Source organism: Anopheles merus, chromosome 3R (assembly GCF_017562075.2).
Source record: "Anopheles merus strain MAF chromosome 3R, AmerM5.1, whole genome shotgun sequence".
In the NCBI taxonomy this organism is placed as follows: domain Eukaryota; kingdom Metazoa; phylum Arthropoda; class Insecta; order Diptera; family Culicidae; genus Anopheles; species Anopheles merus.
The window spans coordinates 26,279,971-26,302,654 of record NC_054084.1 but is presented as its reverse complement, the minus strand read 5'-3'; the positions used below and the strand labels follow the sequence as shown (position 1 = coordinate 26,302,654).

General features: G+C 49.9%; 1 protein-coding gene across 1 annotated transcript in view; it reads right to left on the bottom strand.

Annotated features, from left to right (window-relative positions):
* LOC121597825 (protein expanded) overlaps positions 1–22,684 on the bottom strand; it is a 48,100-nt gene that overhangs the window by 14,472 nt on the left and 10,944 nt on the right. Inside the window, exon 2 of the mRNA XM_041923988.1 lies at positions 1,544–1,677. Within this exon, the coding sequence (XP_041779922.1) occupies positions 1,544–1,635 (92 nt within the window). The 5' untranslated portion in view covers positions 1,636–1,677. The remainder of the gene's footprint in view (positions 1–1,543; positions 1,678–22,684) is intronic.

The following is a 22,684-nucleotide window of genomic DNA, read 5'->3' as shown; positions in this document are numbered from 1 at the left end:
GACTGATAGAAAAAAAGGGTGCAATATCTTTGAAACATGCCTTACACAGTACGAAAAAGCGATCTTACAAAACAAAAAACAACAGTTTACAATACATTTTTACAGCTACAAGTGTGAGTGAGCACAGTGAGTTGGCATTTGTTTGGCCACTGCGTGGGGCGGTATAAGGAGAAAGGCCCGGCACTAGCCTGGCCTAATAGTGTTCCGGTGGCGTTCCTCGGATTCCAAAACACCATCCTACCCCAATCAAGCGGTCTGTGGGCTGGGTGGACGCAGCCAACCGACCACCCCAACCACCGCGGAGAGAAACCATATAATTTCGGGCGTTCGCTCTAAACGGTAGGTATGGTGATTTATGATGGTCATAGCCGATTTAATGGGGTCATTGAGATGGAATTTTAATTGATTCGATTATACCGAGAGGAGCGCACAGGGGCGTCGTTGTCGTGCAAGTGCCGCCCGCTCGTCCGGGTGAAAAGGAGGCCACAAACGTCACCACGCACCCGGGTCGGGGCACATACATTTGAGCTGGTTTTTTGGGCTGTATCATACGCCGGCTGGGCCGGAAAGGGACCACAATGACCCCATCATTAGCCCAGAAATGAGGGAAAACAACCAGATACTGAACTGGGGAAGGAGAGAAAAAACCAAAACCCAAACACGGGAACCTTATCCTGAGGGTCACCCCCGTCGATCGGTTTGTCAAAAGAGAAACAAGCAACAGCAAAGAAAAAGGTTTCCTTTAATTTCAGTATCTCAACAAGCTGCCGGGGACCTTCCGGATTGTGTTTTTTTTGTTCTGGTTGTGACGGTGTGTCCGAAATTAAAGGTCACCGGCAGCCGGTGCTCTGGTCCGGGTTGATCGGGGTTTTACGACCCCGCGAAAGGAATTTCCAAAATTACGGTGGGATCGGGTTGTTTCGACGATCGAACCAAATGCGTCTGTGCGGCGCCAATCGTCGGCCATGCGCGGTTTGGCCCTAGAGAGGCTGCCACGAGCAAGGTCACGGCACCGCGCAGATGGTGGTACTGGAATTACGGAAATTAAGAACAAAGCGTTGTCGGCCATATGAAATCTAATCGGATTATTACCAGCCGCCCATTTATGGTGCGTGTTCTGTAAGTAAAAAAAGGCTTCCAAAAATAGATTCCAACAAACGACCGCATTCCACACGTCGTAGCATCGCCGTGTGTAAACGAAACTGATCGAATTTCCGACCCGGGAAGACACACACACACAAGCCGATCGTGTGGATGCGGGGTTTCAGCATAACCAGCAAAGACATCAACGACAGCATCGGAAACAGTCACCGATGCTTGGCACTCTTATGGAGGAGCGAGGGACGGATATAAGGCGACTCAATCTTGCTTGAGACCTCGGCGAAGGTCAACGAGGCTTTTGTTGATTGTTGATTGTTTTTTTTTTCGCATACCTGTCGAACGAATGGAATGCAGCCAACTCTTCACCATCAAACGATCATCATTTGCTTCTCAAAAACACTTCTTAGCATCTATCTTACCGTGCAGTGGGTTTAATACTTACTTTAAAGCTAGAAATCTGGTACCCGGAGGCAGAGGTCGGGAGGGTGGTGCGCAAACCTCTAAGGGTGCGCTGACGGTACAAAAAGCTCGCATGCTGCATCGTTACCATCTGCAGTAACCTTTACGAAATATTTCCTGGAAGGGAAGAACAGAAAAGGGCAGACATTAGTGTCGGGACTAAATTTGGGGAAACGCTCTCATTAAACGGTTTAGTTTGCGCAGTTTCCTTGCTGGACCAGCAAACAGGATGCTGAAAATCGTTGGCTCGTTGGTAATCGGTTTTTTCTCCTTTTTCTTATTTCCAATGCTTTATTCGAAATGCAACAAAGTTTCACGCAACGGGGGGAGGACGTTGCATGTCGTGTGGTACACGGTGCAGCAACATTGTATGTGCATTGAAATTGATTGCTGTGAAGGTTTGCGTGTCTTAGACGTCTTAGGCAGTCGTCGTGGCCGTGAACGGAAGGGTGTCATTAGGGAAAACCTTCGTCAGGCGGCGGCGTTCGTGTCTTGACAGGCTTGACGGTTTCCCTCGGACCCGGAGCAGCCGGTTATGGGCAGGACATCCGCCTAGCGTTAGAAAGATGGCTTTAAATGGTGTGGCTGATCGTACCTTAAAATGATCTTTATCCCTGGGCAGCTAGAATCTTTGAGTTTTAGTACAGAGATAGCGACTGGAGGGGAAACGGGGAAATGTATTCCAGGCTCGAAATGAGCAGGGGTAGCAAACAGGCAAACGGATCGTTAAAGCCACATTAAAGCTAGCAATCCTTCTCAACCGCTCCACTACAGCCCCGTGTGAATGGCGATGCCTGGGATGTTTGTTGCGTTCACTGCATTGAAAGTTCGGGAAAGCTTCACAAATCACGCAGCACCGGCATTAGCGTAGCGTACGACAACAATGTGAGAGCCAGCTGCTGGCTGACGGTTGAAAGCGGTCCCTCTTCCCCCAAAGGTTGAGAGCGACCCGGAGCTTGTGCAGATCACCGTCGCCAGTTCTATTCCAGCTCACAGCAGCGAGCATCATCACCATTTAAATGGGGACTCCGAAAAACCCCTCCTGTGTGTGTGCGTGTGTGTGTGTGTGATCCAAACTGGGTCCGAAAATACGAAACCCGCACGTATTCATTCCATCCGAACCTTTGGCGCGCGGATCCAAAAACATAACAACGTCCCAAACGTCTCTCCCCGCATAGCCGCATTCGACTACGATTCCACCACGATCATCACGATCATCATCAACGGCAGCAGCAGCAGCAGCATCGCGTCGCCGTCGTGTATATACTTATTTTATCCCTTCGGGTTATAAAACCGGTGATGGAATGTGGATCCGTTTCGTTCCGTTTTGTTCAGACGTTTCTCTTTTTTTCTCTCCACCATCGCCGGCACTGCCACCATCGTCATTTTGAGCGTCATGATCATGATCGTCCTGCCTCGCGCCTCCCGCGGCAGAGTTGTGTTGGATGGATCGACGACCGTTTCCCTCCACGCCAGACTGGGTGAAGTTCGCTTTCTGCGTCGCGCAACGAGGCTCGCGAGCGCGATTTTAACGCACGGCGAAGAAACATTCTTCGGCTGGGCGCTCGCTGCCCGAGGGGTGAGCTCGTGGTAGTAATGGGTGGTAGCCCGATGCAGGCCGGGCCGGACCCCAGCATGCTCGTAGAAAGCCTTAGCAGGGTTTTAGCAGGGTACGAACCGGGACAGCATCGCGTCCGCGCGAGGTGTTTGATCGTGCAAACGACGCGACGGTGGAGAAAAGGGAAGCAGAAGCGGTACACGAAAAACACATATACAGCCGGAGAGCACACAAAATACCCTGGCAAAGGTACGCTCAGAATCGGGGGTGAAATAAAAAAACTGAACTAAAGAAACACCAAGCGACGAAGCGGGCCATGGGTTGGAGTTCGCGGCACACGATTTGGCTTGGCTTTCGTTTCCAAACCGCGCCAAAAACTCTGTGACGTGCTGCAGTGAGAAGGGCAGTCAGAAAAAAAACCTATTTCTGATCTCTCTTCTCTTCTGACTCTTCTGATCTGAAAACTGTATTCGTGTTGTATCGCTTCAGCAATAAAAATAAATAATTCTGTCTCGGGCTGGGGCTCCTCGCTTAAGCCGCCGTACAAATCGTTCGTTTGTTGCGGGTTTCGCGTAATACGCGCGCACGAGTCCAAGAAAGCGGGCGAAGCGCTTAACGCCTTTGCGTCCAAACGGCTTCCTGTCTTGGGCGATTCCGTGTTTCCCCGTTGGAGCGCTCCCTAGCCTTCCTCCGTCCCTCACCCGAAGGACAGTGTGAGCTAAATCGGGTTTATGTGTTTTTCATTCGTTCGAGCTGTTTCGTTGTTGCTGTTGTAGCAAAGTTTTGGCACCATAGTCAGCATCCGATCTCGACGCCGTCGAGGAGAAACGACATTGAATTAAGGGGAAGATTATCGTTATTCACAAATGTATCTACGTTTTAAAAACGACTGAATTTTGTTCCTTAATTTTGACTATGTTCGGTGTAATGAAAAAAATATTCTTAAGATACTTTTACCATGACACGAAGTGTTACATAAAATGGAAATTGTTCCTTTTGGGCATCTTCGAAGTACAGCAGTGCGATCACTCAAACGCATCCTCACGAAGCGACGAAAACACATGGCACGCTGTTGGCACTCTGGTGGCAAAGATGGTTCCAGAATCGCCAAAACAATGCGAGCGCGCGCGCGCAATGCCTCAAGAAGTTTCCGACGGCAGACCCGAACGAAGATCGAAACCAGAAAAACCAGCTCTCCGCATGCTTGGCCCCAGACCTCCTTCTTCAAGCCGCCCTCCAGAATGTGCTACAGCGCCTCGGGCCGTGCCGAATTTCTTTGCCGCTTGCTGCCCGGCTGGGTGCCCGTACAAGACGAGATTCGCTTCGTTACGAAACGGAACGAAAAACCTGATGCTGCTGCTGCTGCTGGCAGGCTGACAGGAGAAAAGAACATTCAACACACAAGCACAGCGCGCTTCTTCGCCGTGCCATCTTTGAACCGATTTTACCACCGCTTGGGCGCATCGCGAGGTTCGGCCCAGGTTGGCCCTCCCGAGGTTATCCCGCTTCCCATTCCATCCCCGCCTGATCGATAGTCGGTGGTTGATTTCGGATGGGGATGGGTTTTGTTTTCGAACGTTTTGGTGAAACGCTTTTTTCGGGAGAGCGGGGGGACCGTCTTTGGTACCCCCCAAGACCGCCCGAAGGTGATAAAGAGAAAAATGAATCGCCCGTGAGTGCGCGCGCGCGCGCGCGTTCGCTCGCTTCTTCGCTTCTTTTTCTGGTGTGTGTGTAGCGCGGTAGCACCGAAAGATGTCTACGACGATCGCTGGCCACATAGGGCTGGTCCCTTTTGGACCGAACCGGGTGGTGGTGGTGGACGCGATCGGAAAGGGGGTTCGGCCACATTCAGGCCGATTGACTTAATGCTAATAACAACCTGTTATACGGTCGCTGCCGTGGAGCAAAACTGAGATGACCGAGCCAAACCCCAAACCGCGAGGGAGAAAATCGAAAATCGAGTGCGTGTATGTGTGTGCGTGTGCGTGTGTGTGTGTGTGTGTGTGCGTGTGCGTTCTGATTGTATTTTGCTTCTTCACCATCTTGCGTCTCCAAGGGAGTGATTATAAGCACACGCAAACGCACTGTTCTTTTTTTGGGATGGGGACTTAAAGCAGAACAGACCAACTCCTCTCTTAAGACGAGGGAAGATGAGCAGAAGCATTGAAAATGTGCGTTTTTTTGGAGGTTTTCTTTTTATCATCCCCTTCTGATTCTTTTCAGTCGGAGATCACATGTGTGTGTGTGTGTGTGTGTGTGTGTGTGTGTGTGTGTGGTTGTTTCTTTTTCCCGCCTTCTTGTGTTCAACTTCCGTGTTGAACTGCTGCACCGCGATGGCAACGATGCTGCTGCTGTTGCTGCTGCCGGTTGCTACACAAAAGACACGGCTGGACAGACAATATAATTTTCAAATTCCAGTAGCCAAATGTAATTACACGTGCGCGCTACAACCCGCTCCCGTGGACAGGGAAGAGACGGCCCTCCCCATCATTGTGTGTGTTTTTTACCGCATTTTATTTTTACGGTTTGAGACACAACAGGGAGCCTCTCTTTCTCTCTCTCTCTCTCTCTCGCTCTCTCGGTGATTATGTTTTGCTGTACTTTATCATGTGCATCCACATGCTACTGACTTTTATTCTGCGCTGCAAAAATGGCATCCACCTCCCCCTGCAGCATTTGCTCTCGCTCCCGTCAGCCCGGTTGGTGTCTGGTGTGTACGTGCAAATATGCATCCCATCCCCCGGGGGCAACATGGGACGTATGGGGAAGGGGGGGGGGGGTGGTTGAAGGGGAATGAAGCAACGTGTTTGCTTATTGCGCTCACACTTTATAAGCGCTGCTGGATAAAATACCGATTGTGAGACAATGCGCAACTCTAAAGGGTTCTGGCATTATTCACATTCAATTGTTTCACACTCCTTCCTGGGGTGCATGCGTGTGGGTGGGAGGGTTGGCGAGTGTTTTGCGTTAGCAGTTGCATGTGAAACGTCACACAAACGATAACATAATCCAAACATTCCCTCCATGGGCTTTATCACTCACACAGAGACCCATTCACGGTGCTACATTCCGTTCCGCTAAGGCACTATTTAGCACACCGGGTGGGTTTTGTGAGCGTTTTTGTTTTTTTTATTTGCTTCCCTTCCCTGTATTGGATGCATTTAATTTACAACCAACACTGGTTTGGTGGTTGTTGTTTTTTAGTTACCTCGCTCTCTTCTCCTTCTAATTGCAGCACGAGAATAAAAGGTTATGCCTGTGTGCTGTTGAGGAGCGGAACAAAAAGAAGGAAGCTAATTCAAAATGATACAATCCACATCCCCGTAAGGGTTTGCGGCTACACATTCCAACCCAGGGGAGGCGGGGAAGCAGCAGCTTTGCCAAGGGTGCATCGTTACGCGTAGGAGTTATGATTACGCCCATGGAGATGGAATGCTTTTTGCTCTTTTACACATCTTTGCCCAGCGTCTGGAGATTGTGTAAAAGAATTCCCAACCATGGATGGTAGGTACCACGTGAGGCCAACTGGATTATGGATGCTTTTGTATGGGCATTTCATTATCTCATCGTATGAGAAAGGATAGGAATGCACCCATTTACGCAATAAGCTCTCAGCAGCTAAGCTCCGTCGCTGTACAATTATTGTTTTGCGCCCATGCGCTTTCGTTTAACGGAAATAGTTTGTTTAATATTGATCTGTTTTAACTCCTTTCAATTCAAACTCTTCCCTGAACGCACAGGAAACGTTGGTGTCTAGCCGTTGGTGAGCACTTCGTGCGCAGTGCTGGTCGGCAAAACATTCCCAAAACCCCCATCCATCGCCCATTAGCCGGGTGGATGACGCACGCAACTTACGCTATTGACTTAATTTCTGGTTTAGTGTTCCGTTTTCACGATTCCATCTCCATCGGCGATCGCGGCCAAGCGAAAGAAATTCCTTCCTCACCAAATTAAACAATCATTAGGTGCTTTGGTTTTGTTTTTTTAATTTGTCTTGCGGTGCGGCGTGGGGCGGTATTTACACGGGAAGGCGGAATGTGTAGAGTGTACGGCATTCGCCATTACCGTTGATGACGTCTATTCAACAAAACGCCAATCTTGACGGGGTCTTCATTTCAATCATTTATATTAACTCTCTTTATTTTTCAGTTCCACACACAGATAACCCCCTTAAACTGGCTGCGATCAATCAGTGCAAGGTCATTGTCGTGCTGCTTGCTAGTGGATGCTATTACTTCCGTGTTAACATACAAACATTCCATAGTACACGGGGGAAGCATACGCACTGCAGGGTGGGAACAAAAGGTTCATAAATCAAAGCTACGAGCTGCACTGAATATTGAAGGAATATAAATAACAACGCCCCGACGGCACAGCAACAAACTTCACCGTCTTGTCTGTGCAGAGCGCTTTTTTTTTGAGTGTGTACTGTTGCTGCTGTGGCTTTTAAGATTCATATCTAATTTTTAAACCCCAAGCTGGCCAGGCTCGTTGCCAGGCTGGCCACATTCCGGAGTGGTTTAAGCAGCAGCAGCAGCAGAGAACGAGTAAAAAAAAAACGAGCTTGAATGATAGAGCTTCTTCCAGATGCTTCCCTTTGTCGAGCAACTCTTACCCGGGTTTTCTCGATAGGCTCGAGAGACGCCTGTTGCGCATTTTCCAATCATTCTCATTTCATCATCCCTTCGAGATTCAATGCACAGGAAAAAACAGAACAAACAATCCTAAACGACGAAGACGCTGATGATGATGATGATGGTGGTGGTGGTGGTAGTGATGCTGTTGATGGTCTTCACGCTGCTGCTGCGATGATGTGCCAGGTGTGTGCCCTCTTGTTTGAAGAGAATTCCAAAAGCAAAAGGGTACGCCCTTAACCTGCGGCTTTCGCCCGTCGCTCGTGTGTTCCCGCTGCGAGAAGGGTCCCTTTTTGTTGTTGTTGTTGTTGTTGTGTGTACTGGTGTTGTTAAGCTTGCGCATTTTTTCCCCCACCGTTGCCCCTTTCATTCTCCCGGGGTATGAGAGGTGTAATGATGTGGTTTTGTGAACGGCTTCTCGGGCTCGGGCAACCGAGCAATAAATACGGCAGAAGGGATATACATAAATTTTCTTCCACAAACGTCTAATTCTCCATGTGTCCCTCCGTGGGGGTTTTGATCAGATGCTACGGGAGAAACCCCTAAAGGGAGGGAGGGAGGAATCGTTAGAAATTCAATCCACTCGAAGCTCAATGACAGTAATTTCTGCAGCGTCGCGTCGATATAATCCACCGGACACATGAAACGAGCGATCAAGAAGGATGAAAACACCAGAAGCAATAATTAAAGCTCCCAGAATCCAACGGACGACTGTTTCGGGGGCTTGCCGAGAGTACGATTAGGGCTAAAGCACTCCCGAGCCTCCTGCGAGGTACGGCGGTACTCGGGGCAGGAAGAAGGTAGTGAAACGAACATATTCACTCAGACAAAAATAAAGGGTTTTGAAAAGGCGAAAGAAAGACAAGCATCCTTGAATATTAAATCTAGCCCACTGGGGATGGGTACGGGAGCGGCCATGGGAGGCAGAGGGTACACCGTTTGGCTCGCCTGCGGGCAAACTCCACTCCACCCGGGAATGATAAATGGTAGAATTGTGAAGTGGAAGAGCGAAGAATTCGAGACGTTCCCTCGCTCAGCCGTTCCTCCGCCGCAGCCACCCGTTGTTTCCTTCTAAATAAAGGGGGAGAAGACGTTGGGAGCTCATCGTTAGGAGGAGCTGAAACACTGCACTGCACTGGCGGTGGTGTCCAGGTGTGTACAGAACGGTTTGAACGAGATTGTTTCGGCAACCGATTGGGAAAGCGGGATGCAAAAAAGAAGGCAAACGAAACAGGCCCCCCTTCCGCTCCTCCAGGCACTGGCCACATTTGCTGTTCGTGCCCTTTTGCTCTTTCTCCCTTCGGTCGCGATCGCTTTTGCCCATCCAGGCACAACAGGCAGCAGCAGCACCACCACAAAAAATGCGCGTCCCGAGAAGCATCACCTCTTTTTGATGATGCTCGTGCTGATGTTCTCTTCGCGTTTTGGTTCCTCTGCTTTCGAGCACGAGTGGCACGTTTATGGCCTTGAGCAGAAAGTGGCGAATTCCAGAACCCTGAAGTGATCGGTGGTTGTATCATCTTTAGTTCGCGGGGAGGTTTCTGATCGACAGTGAACTAATGCTTGGACAGCTTGTAAATTGTTTCGGTTCAATGCGCAAACATTATAAAACTTTGAAGGTTTAATTCATCGTTCAAAAGGGATGCTTACTTTCTCATCATCGATTTTGCCTACATCGTCAAGGAATTTGTGAAATTCCACGTCGCTTAGCTCGCAGCACAAGGACGCGCATCCATTCTCAGCAACACTTCACATTAATGCTATCAAAAACTCAACGTACCTCGGCACTGGCACACACACACACAGACACATCGCTCGCCGTGCTTGAAACCGTTCCACTACAAGCGAAGCAAAACATTAAACGTAGCATCATCATCATCATCATCGCGATCATCATCATTGCTGTCGACGGACGAGGTCCGACGCATTCCATTCCCGAAGATCGGTCCAAAGGAAGGAATGTGAAAAGGCCCGCTCCTAACCAATGTACGCCAACGGTGTGTGTCTGTATGTGTTTATGTATCGTCAAAACGGACGGTTGGAAGATCTTTAAATATACAAGCCATAATAAGCATGGAGGCAGCTTTTGACGTACCACCACCCGTCAGCGTACGGCTTTCGAGCGCATCGCCGTCCTTCCAGATGCCAGATTCCGGAGCGTGCGTGAACCGTGTAGGGATTAGGGAAGGATTTCCAAAACATTCATTGCTTAATGCGCCACAGAACGGAAAGTCGGCTACAGAAAAGGGGGAAAATACTTCATCTAGTGTGGTAAAAACACGAAAGATTCAAAGTGCCAGGTTTTAAGCGACGAACCTGCCGCGCCGTGTGTTGTGATCGAAAAATGAAGGAGGTTACAAAATGAAATAAACGTTTTGCCAGCCGGGGTAGATGCATTTATACAGGCCAATCAAGAGGTCCCATGTTTTGGGGTCGATACTTTCATGTCCGCTATATGTGTGTGTTTGTGTGTTTTTTAATGAAGTTCTTTCTTCCCTGTGACGATCACCCTGCCTGATCGTACGTAACAAGAGCGGGCGAGAGCGCATGCAGGTAATTGTAGTACAAAAAAAGGCATTCAACCAACAGTACCCGTACATACACACACACACACACGCATGCACGTACAAATACACAGACTCAAGGCGATGATATCGGGGCGCACCGTCCGGCTCGACCCGACCCCGTCCGGGTCGACCAAACAAAACGCGCCATTTGAAGGCCAGCCGCATTCCAGAGCGTGATCATTCGCTCCCGCGCACTTCATTTTTCTGCTCGTGTTTTTTTGTTGTTGTTGTTGTTGTTGTTGTATGTGTGTGTGTGCTGTTGCCTTCTCTTTTTCCATGCCGTGGTCGCCGCCGTTGTTGTTGTTTGAGGTTGTGCGCGCTGGGGCTACCTTGCGGCAGACTTGCAACCTCCATCGCAGCCCTCTTCAAAGGCAAACCCTTCGCTCTGTCGCTTGCTCTTTCTCGCACACGCATCCTCCAAACCGGCCTGCTAATATATAGACCCTGTTCCGATGCTCAGGCTCCGGCTTGCTTGTGTGCATGTGAGTGTGTGGCCAAAGAGTCTGTGTGTATTAGCGTGGCCATTTTTTTCTTCTTCTATCCACGCTCAATCGGACGCGCACTTGTCCGCTGCACGGGGCGGATGGGTTCGGTGTTTTGAAGTATTTGCCGTCTTTTTCCTCCTAATCAACCCCACTTTCCCCCATCTGCATGAGTGTCCGCAGTATACGCGCTCCAGGGACAGCTCAACCGTAACACCCAGACCGTTCGCCCTGCGCGGATCATCGATGGAACAGTTACCAACATCTGGGAGCGGTCCCCGTTTGCGTTTCGGTCGCGGTCGCGGCCGTACGTACGTACGTACGTGTGTACGTCGCCGGGAATGAGGACAGCCGGGCGGTTTCTTTTTGCACGGTCAGGGTTTTTTCGCTTCATCCGCTTCGCGACACAGTTCGATGGGTGCTGCTACTGCTGTGTGTGTGTGTGTGTGTGGCGCGAGACAACACTAAACAAAAACAGCCAACCCTCAAACGTATGCGCTGTTGGGTACATGGTAGTACCTGGCGCTACAATAAATATGCTAAATAGTGACTACTCGTCTGGGTGTGTGTGTGCGTGTCTGTATGTGTGTACCGGCGCCCTTTCATCGTTCTCACGTGAAGCACATACTATAGCTTGTTGCGGCATGACTTTGAGCTCAGCCACACCAGCATGGTGGTGCGGTTCCTCCTCGACCGGCAAAAAACAAGACATAAAATACCTCGAAACATTGGCAGCGCATGATGCATGTACATACAAACGAGCTTTAAAATTTGGCCAATATACGAGACGAAACGTATCACGTCGTCGCTTTTTTTTGTTTTCTTTTCAACAGTTTACTTATACTCACGGGCGGCTGGCACAAGAATTTTTGGCTGGAGATCGTGAGCATTTTTTAAAATTGACCACACCTTCGTCGCTGTAGTGTAGAAGTGTGTATGAGGCAAGGGGTGCAGCAATGGTAAACTTTAGGTGTGGAATATTAATGTCCACGCTGGCAGCAGTGGCAAGGCAGACCAAGGTGCCATCATGCATTCATTGGACACGATGATAACTCACATGATTGGGCGCCATGGGGAGTATAGTGTCGATCTAACGCATTGCTAAGTGATGATGCAATTGTCGCTGTTTGAGTAGTTGCACCGTTTTAAAGTACGATTTCCCGTGTGATCAGAGTTGCTTACCAATTTCATCAATGTTCTCGAATGAACAAAAATAGCCAACCTTGCATAAGCGCACACGAATGGTTCTTACGCCACAGCCAAACTCCCAGCTGTCTCCACCATTACTCACCTGCAAAAAACAAGAGAGAAAAAAAACATAAACTCATGAATATTCTGACGAGATTAATGAGGGCTGCAGTGTGACTTGCGAGCCAAATACAAACAAACGAAAATAAATGGATCAACACATCCGAGCGCCCAAGCCCAGCCACCGATCTGCCCTGCCCTGAGACGCTGTTGCGAGACTTTGGGTACTTCGGGGGAGCTCAATTCTTGAATTACAAACCTACGGGGAGTACATTCACTTTTGCTCAGGGTTTTAGCCCGCACGCCCGCCATTAGAACAGTGAAGGGACGGCAGCGCAGTGGCAGCTGGTAGGAACGCCACGGAACGCCATAAGCTACCAGGCCGCGGCAAAGCTAGAACCGGGCCAAGTCTTGAGTCTTGGGTTGGATGGCTGTAATTCGAGCAGGAGGCCTGGCTCGAGAGAGCAGATAGAAAAAAAAACAGCCAACTCACGGATTATTCTCTAACCACCACGACCCACCACCAGTGTCAGTAGTCACGACGGTGTGTGTTTTTTTTGCAGGCTTCCCCTTGATTGGCCGGCGTGGAATCGTGATGGTTGGGCAGAGAAAAGGTTTGAAAAGGTAGGTAGCTACATATCAACGTTATAACATTGCACGAAACCGAGTTCGATCGCTTTTTGGAGCAAATAAAGCGAGCTAAACTAGTTCAACTCCTGTAGCACCGCGTCACGTCAGCTCGGAAATGTCAGTTCGGCGCGTGCAAGTTCAGCGTAGAGCTGCATTCTGCACGGGAATGGCCAATGACCGATGCAATAACATAGACAACGGCAACCGAAGTATCACTGACGCCGCTAGCAGGCATTAGAAACGAAAACGCGGGGCGTTTGCAGTACTCCCCTCAAACAACCCTTGGATGGGGCCATTTTCTTCTTGTTCCGTTTTTCTCCCTGCTGAATCTTCTCCAGCCACTCGGCTGCAATCAACACTGCTGCGGTGGTAATGAACTTGAGTATGTTAATAATATTTCCTCCCCGTGCACCAAGCTGCGCTGTGGAAGTGGCAAAAGCAAGATAAAAACAACGCTCCAAAGGTACAGAAACACACACACGCGGTACGCCCGGAACGGAATGCAAACGTCACGCCGATGCACACAAGCGATCGATGCAGCTGAGGAAGGAAACGAGCAAAACACGTTGTTGAATTGTTTGTTTGACCGATGTTGTTGCTGTTTGGGGTGGTGGCGTTGGGGAGGCAGTGGGAGCCCGGCTGTGCACTTTCTTTCCGTACACGTCCTTTCCCTCCGCGTGTGAAACTCCCCCATCAAGCAACAAGAATGATCCGCGAAGGGGGCAATGTGGGAGAAAATGGAGGTTGATAGAGTGAAGGGATGTATTAAAAAAAAAACAACAACCACACGCTTATTTACAACTGTCACCTTCCTCATCCCCTTTGCGCGTATGAATTTCTCCATTTGCGCATAGAGCGAACTTGCGCACAGAGCTCTAGCGCACGACGGTGGCTTATTTGGCCAGGCAGAAAGTGAATTTTGCGTTACGTTACGCCGCTGCGGCGGCGAGAGAGAAATGAGAAAGTGCAATATTTGTCGATGTCATTGGTGTGTTTGCTTGCTGCACCGTTGCACTTTTAATTGAGCGTGCCTGTTTGCCTACGGTACACGATCACTTGCTGTTTTTTGTTGTTGCACGGTACGGTTTTATTACTCGGGCGGAATGCAATGGCACGATCGCGTGTTTGGAAAAGCTCAAATAAATAAAGCTTTGTTTACATTTGTTACACCTCTAGTGTGTGTGTGAAATTGCCTTCCCTCGTCTAGTTCGACCTAATTTTCCTCCCAGCAAAAACGAGCCCCGCAACGCGTAAGAAAAATCCCAGCGGGAAGGTGTTACGTTTGCTGCGCGCTTTGTTTTCCACCCGTTAAGACTGCGCTCATGCTCGATCGATCCGTAAACTCCGGTAGCTCTATAAGCCGACAGCAAACAACGGCAACTACAACAGTGAAAAAAAAACAACTACAACAACACCAGTGTTAACGAACCCAACAAATCGCCTCCCGGGACGGTTTACAAGGCACACAGACAGACGGCACGGGTGACACGCCTCGCCACCGCGGCACCGGCTAAACCGATAATTTCCTATCAGGTGGATTTCAATCAAATTAATCTCCCAACTACATTTGCCGAACCGTCGTTCACCTCTCGCCGCTCCAGCTTTGGATCGCCTCGACGGCGACGATGATTGCCTTGCCGCGGGTTGGCACCGCGGGCATCCAAACCGACCCCACCGGAACGGATCTGGCGTTCGTCAACGCCTTTGGCCGCGATGAAATAGAGATTTTGTGAAAGGGAATGTAACCTTTTCCTTTGCGCTATTAAGCCTCCGGAAGGTGCGGTGGCTCTGGATGATCAACTTGGCCAACGCCTTCCACTAAGAGAGGTGAGGTGAACGAGGAAATCAGAAGCAGAAAAAAAACACGACAAGGAGCATTGCGTATCCATCAAGACTCCCTTTAAGAAGTGTACGGGACCGTACAGCATCCAGTAGCAAACGCTTTTCTAAACTCTTTTTATCTTAATCTGCCCAATGATTAATGGTGCTAGCGGCCCTGCGTAACGGTTGATTGTCTGCCGCGATAGAGGAATGTCCGGCGACACGGGGGAGATACACACACAAAGTGTGGAGCCAAAATGGTATAGACAGGTGTGTGTATTTGAGAGAGAGAGAGAGAGAGAGGTGCTGTTGTAGTAGTTTTGTTTCCGTTTCGTTAGTCGAGCGGACGAGACAAGTGTTGCTGGAAAAGGGGCGAGAAATGCTTTCGAATTTCTCCCCACAGCCAGCACAGCTGCATGCTGATTGGGTGATTGGGAGCACTGAGAAAGAGTGAGATTCTACAGTACAAGAGGAAAGCATTCCTTTAAGAGTGTAAGAACTAGTGGTGTGCTCTCTAGAGCACACTTACGCCTCCAATCTGACTCCGGCTATTTTTATTCTGATTCTGACTTCGGGAAAATCGGAACTACTTGTTCCGCCCGGAGTTGGAGTTGTCGGTAATCATCCGGAGTCGTTGAGAGTCGGTCGTAGTCGGCGGGAGTCGTCCTGAGTCGGGGTTTCGAGAAGTGCAGGCGCAAAGCGAAAAAAACCCAACGAGATGAAATGCCTCCGGTTGATTCTGATTCCGGATGACTTTGGATGACTCTGGACCACTCTGGACGACTCTGGACGACTCTTGACGACTCTGGACGACTCTGGACGATTCCGTATGCTTCTGGATGTCTCCGAATGACTCTAGACGACTCCGGATCTCCCTGGAAGATTCCAAGAGATTCTAGACGACTCCTGATGACTCCGACTCCGGGCGAGTTCGGAAGAGTTCGAACAACTCAGACTCCTACCGACTCCGGACGACTTCGGACGACTCTGTGCGACTCAAAGTCTCGAATTTTTTTAAGTTGGATGGGAGTTGACTTCAGAGTTTTACCATATCTACCCATCACTAGTAAGAACATCAGCAGAAGAATTCAGTTTTCAAACTCTTTTACGCGGATAACATAATGCAAATGAAAACCTACAAAACAACCCGCCAGAACCATCTCGCCCCTGGGATTTAATTGTTTATTGGCTAGCTTGAGTTTCATTCCCCACGTACTCGGGTGCAATACGAGCTGGGATTGAATTTCGCACCCACCTTTTCCTTCCACCTCTCCTGTAGCAGGTGAATCTCAACGGCGGATGATCACGCAACCACCACCGGCACACCGGCGCAAATGTGTAAACATTGTATTCCCCGTGCGCGGGTGCAAACAGATGTTTGCCAGCCGCCGGGCTGCGGCCTGGTCTGAAAATCGAAACCGAAACCGAATTCCGTGTGCGATACACTCGCCTGCTCGTTGCGTAAACACATTGCTTGCCTGGCTTTTTTTGTTGTTGGTTTGTTTGTTGGTGAGAAGTTCACGCGAGTGCGCGCGGGCGGCCACGATCATTAAAATATTTTTGCCCTGGAATGTGAGGCGGAATTTGTGCCGGCTAGCATACGGCGGTGGTGCTATTGCTTGCTTCCAACCGTTACAAACACACAAACACACACACACAAACACACACATGGGGATTTTGATTTTCTTCTCTACCGGCAGCCGGCCTGAAGATTAATTTGGGCCGAATCGGAATCGGATCATTACGCGCTGCGATGCCAAACGGATGATCGTCAAAAAGGAAAATCCCCCATCGCGTACGTATCATCTTGCGCATTAGCGTATTTCCCCCCCGGGATGCCACAGAAAAGCAAGTGCACAGATAGGAATGCATTTTAGCGATCGTGCGAATCGAAGAAAGGGCGATCGTTTTTACGCTCGCTACACGTCGGGTCGGGCTCTAGAGGCGTTGATCATTTTAGAGCGCATTAGAGTGTGTGTGTGTGCGCGCGCAATTAGTGAAGCGCATGGCTGGTGCCAGCCATGACAGCTTAGCCCGTCCGGGGACAGGTTTTTCCACCTCCAGCACCACCACCACCATCCGCCAGCGGGATTTTGAAATGGGATCAATTAATGCGTTAATGGTAGGCAATCAATTGCCAATGGATGATAAGCGCTCTTCGCGAACGCAAAACGACGCCGAGGTTACAGGCGCAATTAATTCTGCTTCGGTACTTCGGCGTAAAATGGCGCGCACCCCGCACGGTGCAGGCGGGATGGAGAATGGTATGATGACTCCTTTATGACAGGCCATTGCACAGACGAACGTCTTAATCGTGCAGTGGGGCCGCTGTCAGATACACACACAGCGCAGCAAAACGCATACCAGAAAGAAACGCTTAATTGCACCTTCCCAAATGGGTCCGGTTGGACATGGGGACATGAATGTGGGACATTGGGGGTGCTACTCCTGCCCCCCCCCCCCCCCCCCCCCACACAGCGGTGAAACAAACACAAAAGAAAATCCGTTTTCTTCAACGCAAAAGGAAGCGACCGCGCGTAGGCTGAACAGGATTTATTCGAGTCTAATTGGCAAAATCGTGCTAGAACGGCAAAGCAGTGTTTTGTTTGCAAAATTATGCTAAATTCTTGCCTTATTTCGCGCGCCTAAACAGGGAGCATTGACTCTTAATGTCTTGCTGATTTGCGTGAAAGAAAGAAGACGCCCCAAAAATTGCGGCGAGTGTGAAAATTATACAAATCGCCAGCCCGTGCCGCTGCAAACCTGCGAAAAAACGGTACCTTTATCATAATTCTTTGCGGGTATTTTGCCACAGGAAAAGGAGCATGGGAGGGGAAAAAAGAGAGGATGAAACAAGCGCATAAAAAAACAACAATATAATTATCCATCCTTTAAAAAAAACACACCAACCCAATGTCGGGCGAGTTTTGGGAGAAACAAAACAAATCGCACGCTGAGCAAATAAAAGACGCGGCCCGGTCACCATTCCCGGGCCTCTCCCGGGGACCATAAATTGTGTGATTAGCATTTCTAATTAAAATGGCATATTTTTTCGGGACGCCCTGGTCGCTTCCCCGCCGCGTGCAATAACAATGATCATAAAATGTAACATGTAGCTAGAGCCCGCTTTAGGGTAAAGCAAGGAAGGTGGTTGTGAAATAATTTCCGAAGATGTCGTCGCTCGCCCTGGCATGAATATGTATACATATGAAATTCCATCGAAACGCCCTCGCGCCGAAACGATTTTCTCCAACAGCCCCACACGTCACGCCACCGAGATTTTTGTTAATAAGTTAATCTCCCTGCTGGCTTTTCTTTGTGGTGGTTGTTTCCACCCCCCACCGGAGACCCAGGGTCGTAAATTGCGCCTTCCCGACTCATCTGTAGGCCCTGGGGAAGGGAAAAGAATTAAGCAGGGCGATAGCTATCATCTCCGGGTGGAACTGTTTCTTGCCGTACGGGGTTGCGTTTGTTGCCTTGCACATTCCATTCAATCTGGCAAACGATCGCTCGTTGACGAGATAGATAGAGAGAGAGAGAGAGAGGACATACAGCCCCGGTGTAGGAGCAAATTTTTCAAACATAAATCCCTCACCCTCTCTGCACACCTACGCAACCAATGGAAAAGAAGTATCGAGGATGGGAGTCACATCATCATCAACGACAAGTTCGCCCACGGAACCTGCCCAAACTCGGCAGCTCATCAGCAATTAACGCTCATTAAGGTGTGCGTTTTGTTTCGCCTGTGGTGCGCGGTCAAAAGTTTCATCACCCTTACGGGCCGGGGACGGAACCCCGGTGGCTCTCTCTTCCCTTTTGTCGAACCATTTTTGGCGACGGTGCGCAGGCGTCCGGGCGTAGGCGCCCGCTGGCGTGGGTTGTTTCACGAAGTCCAGGCCAGGCCGCAACGCGGAATGATGTGCGGTTTGCATGTATCATCCAGGGCGGACACAGGTGGCTCGTCTTGCCGGTGCGCGGGTATGCGGGTATGCTTCTGCACTGCGTTGGCGGACACAGTGTTCAATGCTCGTCGTCTGTTTTTTTTTTGTTTTGGGTCGCAACATTCCATTCAGCTCAAGGATCAAGTGCCCACACCCGAGTTGGAATGTTTGCTTCCCCCTCGCAAAATGACGTTTAATTTACTGCCCAGAAGAGAGAGAAGGCCACTCATTCCTTGCAGCAACAAACAAAAAATGAGATGCTTTCACGTAAATCAATGGTGCGTCCGGTCCGGCTCGATCGGGCTCGGGTAACTGACGCGACGGTGTAAGCGAGGAACGGCTTTTGCGTGTGAGAGATGATTAATCGGTGCTGTGTCGCGATCGTGATAGATTTGTGGAAATTGATTACGTGCCGATCTGACCGAGGAGGACGGACCGACCCAGGACGGAAGTGGGCTACGTGGCGTTCTCTGTTGCCACACTACACCCCAGCGGTTGGTACGAGCTAGCGAGCAGCGCTCGGTGTGTACTACATTCTCCGGCGCGTCCCTCTGTACGTGCACATTAGCGGAGCGATCAATAATGAGGAAATATTTGTTCCCAATATAAACGTGCCGTTTTCTTTCTTCCCCCATCTGTTTGCACTTATTAGCTTAAGGGAAGAAAAATCAATAGCAACAGCAGCAGCGAAAAATTAAAACCGTTTTTTCCCCGGCACATTCCAAACGGCTCGGGCTGTGTCAGAGCCACGCTCCACGCTTAAGATTGTTTTTCTTTTTTCTCCTGTATGTGTGTGTGTGTTCCTAACGAACGAATGATCACGCGCTACCATCCACCACCGATCGTTTGTCATCGAGTGTGTGTGTGTGTGTGTGAGCGACTGGTGATTCGTTTTTATTTTTGCCTGCCAGCCTGTGTTTGCCTGCAGTACGACGAGTTAATTAATTAATTTATGCGTGTTTTGCTCGATGTTCGCCAAACATAATTAGCGACCAAACGGGGGAACGGGGAACAAAATAAATGTTGACGCTGGCGCAGGGGGAAGAAGCAGCGGTATGAGGCGGACAGTTTTGCGTGAGAAAGTAACTCAATCGTGCGTACCTGGCGCGCACGTCGTCCCTGATATGAGAGGGGGGGGGGGGGGGGGGGGGGGGGGATCCTTTTTCTTTTCTGGCAATTCCGCCCCAGAAAGACCCGCACGCGGGGACCTTAATCTTGGCTTACGGGCGACGTTTGTCATGTTGCTCCTCTCTCGCCGGCTCTTGGTTGGCGTGGGAATGCTCTTGACGTGACATCGGCATTAAGGCGCCATACGGCGTGATCCGCGAGCCCCTGGCCCCTGGTAATTTTGAGAGTCGTGTGGATGTGCATGTGGCTGATTGTAAAAATACAACAACAAGAACATCTTGTCTGTATAAACGAGAACGTCCAATTATGATGAGCTCTGGTCTCGCTCGGATGGAGATAAAGATCGATTTTTATATTCAAATGAATACCGAACGCACACGGATCAGGCTTTCGGTCGACGAAATGGCTTAATTTTTGCGTCCCAAAAGCTCGATCACTGATACTCCGAAAAGCGGACAACGTTGCGAGCTTAATTGGAGGGACATAACTTTGTACTTATCTGTAAACTCGCCAGTGCAGCATTTGTCAAGACGCTGATACTCATCGTGCTCATGATATCCAGCTCCCGAGCAATTGGATAATCACCGTCGCATTTTCGACCGGCGCCTTTCAACCTACTTTTCCGAACGTTTCTCCCCAGCTGGAAGATGTTCGGGGTGTGCAAAACGAACCACTCTATCTTTACCCTTTCTCTACCGAACACAGTGGACTTCCGGTGCGGTCGGTACGTTTGCCGTGAAACTTTTACGCATGTTGACCGCTTTGGAGGGTAGAAGCGAGCGGAATCCGGTTCCGTTCGCAACGACCAGGCGTTTGTGGGCTCATCATCATCGGATCGATTGGCACCGTATTGGCACCGAAAACCAAAAAACAAAAAAGAAGAAATACGGGAAGAAATGCCGTCCCCTTGTACTTCGGAGATCACAGGGCGTGAGGTGAGGTACACACACACATTCCACGGAATAGGAAATGATAGGCGATAAAAATCGAAAGCCAACGACTTGGAGAGTTGAACACACTCTCCGCTGGGCACGGAAAAAAGTGGGAAGGGAACGAGGAAAAGAGCAACGGTGCGCAGGGTGGCATACCACCTAACTCCAACTGAGCGCCCCCCTCGAATGGCCCAACGAGTCTAAAAGGACGTGGTCGTCGTCGTTGGCGTCTTGGCGTACATCGTGCCATGCTCTGGCTGTGGTATGCAGCAATGGTCTGCTTGCTATGATGAAATGGAGATAGAGACACCTTGTTGGCCTGCCTGCCATTCGCTTCCTTTGCACTACCGCTGACGAACGTTGCGCGGCTCGCTGGAAGCATACCTTGCCGGTCGCTCACATTTCTGGTTTTTCTTTTGTAGAAGTAGCTTTCGCATTTCGCCCGTGTCTGTGTGCCGTTCCATTCCTTGTCCGTTTCGCGCTATTCTCAATGAGCTTGTCGTCCCAGCAGCTGTTACTGCTGAGCATGCTGGGAACTCGTTAATGGCAGTGTTCTATCAGCTTGATCCTCTAGTAGTGTTCGTCCTTGGTTTTGTAAATTAGGTTCGTCGCTTGCGGCGCTTTTCGAGGGTGATACACTGCTGGATAGATCGGTGATATACCATCGAAAATCATATTCCATGTCGCACAATGCCACTCTCATCCCACAGCCGACAGCTGATGAGCAAAGCGCCCGGTCGTCACTTACCACACTGTCACGGCGCGGTGATAAACGATAAGCGCGCTTTCTGTTCGATGAACTGTCGTGGAGTTGAAGGAACTGTAAAGATACCCGCACCGTTACGGCGACACAGAAATGCTATTATCCATTAAAGCACTTTTGTAATGAGCGCGGGGTGTATCTTAAGTTTATATCTCATCGTGCCGGGGAGTGGGTACCACGCGTCGAGGGGTACGTGGAGGATCAATGCCTTTTGCATGCCTGGCCGGGGGAAAGGCCCATATCGGTTTCGAAGGCGAATTCTTGGTCATCACATTCCTTTCCCTGTGGCGAGCATTTCGTAATAGTGCCACAACGGCCGCACACATTCACACGGTCAATGGACGAACGCTGCGCATTGCGCGAGGTACGACGGTAAAAGGGCGCGCAAACCCATTGCGCAAATACTACCTATCTCAATACCCTGCTCTTTCCCTCTCTGTCACTCACTCACTCTCTCTCTCTCTCTCCATACAGTCGATCGTTACGGCGAGCAACGAGAAACTCGCTGACAAGACGCTTTTGAGCGCTGGATGGCACGGAGAAGGAAGTACGAACCATCGAGGAGAGCCGGAGCGCAAAAACGGTGCTCATGCAAAACCGCGCCTGCGACGGGTGAAAGAATTTTTATGGCCCAATCACGCGACCATGCTGCCCGGGGTTGATAAAGTGTGTCCGAGGCGCCTGCAGACCCCGCTCCGGGTGGGGTGGGTGATGATTAAAGCAATGCCCCCTTTTATCCCGCTGGTGCAAAGGGGTCGTAGCAATCGAATCGGTTAGTGTAGCGGTACTGGGTCTAGAATTTATCGCAACTCGCGAGAGCTGAGAGTATATGAGGGCCCTGCTCTTTTTTCTTCCGATCCACCGTCGAAGATGGAAAAGGTCATCCACGATGACGGTTTGTGAATGCAGCAAGGAATGTCCCCAAGATGTAGTTGGTCTTTGGAATTCCACAAATATTTGGTGCTGCTAGGGTACATATGGGTTAACGCCTTCCTAAGCAGCCACAAGTAGCCCCCGGTGTGCGCGCGTGTGCGTGTGCGTTATCGGGCAAGCTAGTTAGAGGAATTTATTGCATTCGAAACATATCACGCCGGGCTGTTACTTACGCGATATCTTACCGCTCCAGCGTGATGGAAGGAGAAGACCGACACACAGCGAGAGAGCGTGAAAGAAAGAGGAAGCTTTAAAAGGGTCTTTGTATCACGACTTTCTAGGGCCAGTGGCGGGCATGACAGGGCAGATAAGAATGTCCAATCCTAAAATATGTCATTCGTACTCTGTTAGCTGCGCTCTAGGAATTCAAGTTCGTACCTCAAGATCAATATTTATTGTTGAATGTTAATGTTTACTGCACGCATCGAACGAACGGCGTTATGGGCGGTGGTGGTGCCGTGACAAGGATCAAAAGCCCGATAGCAAT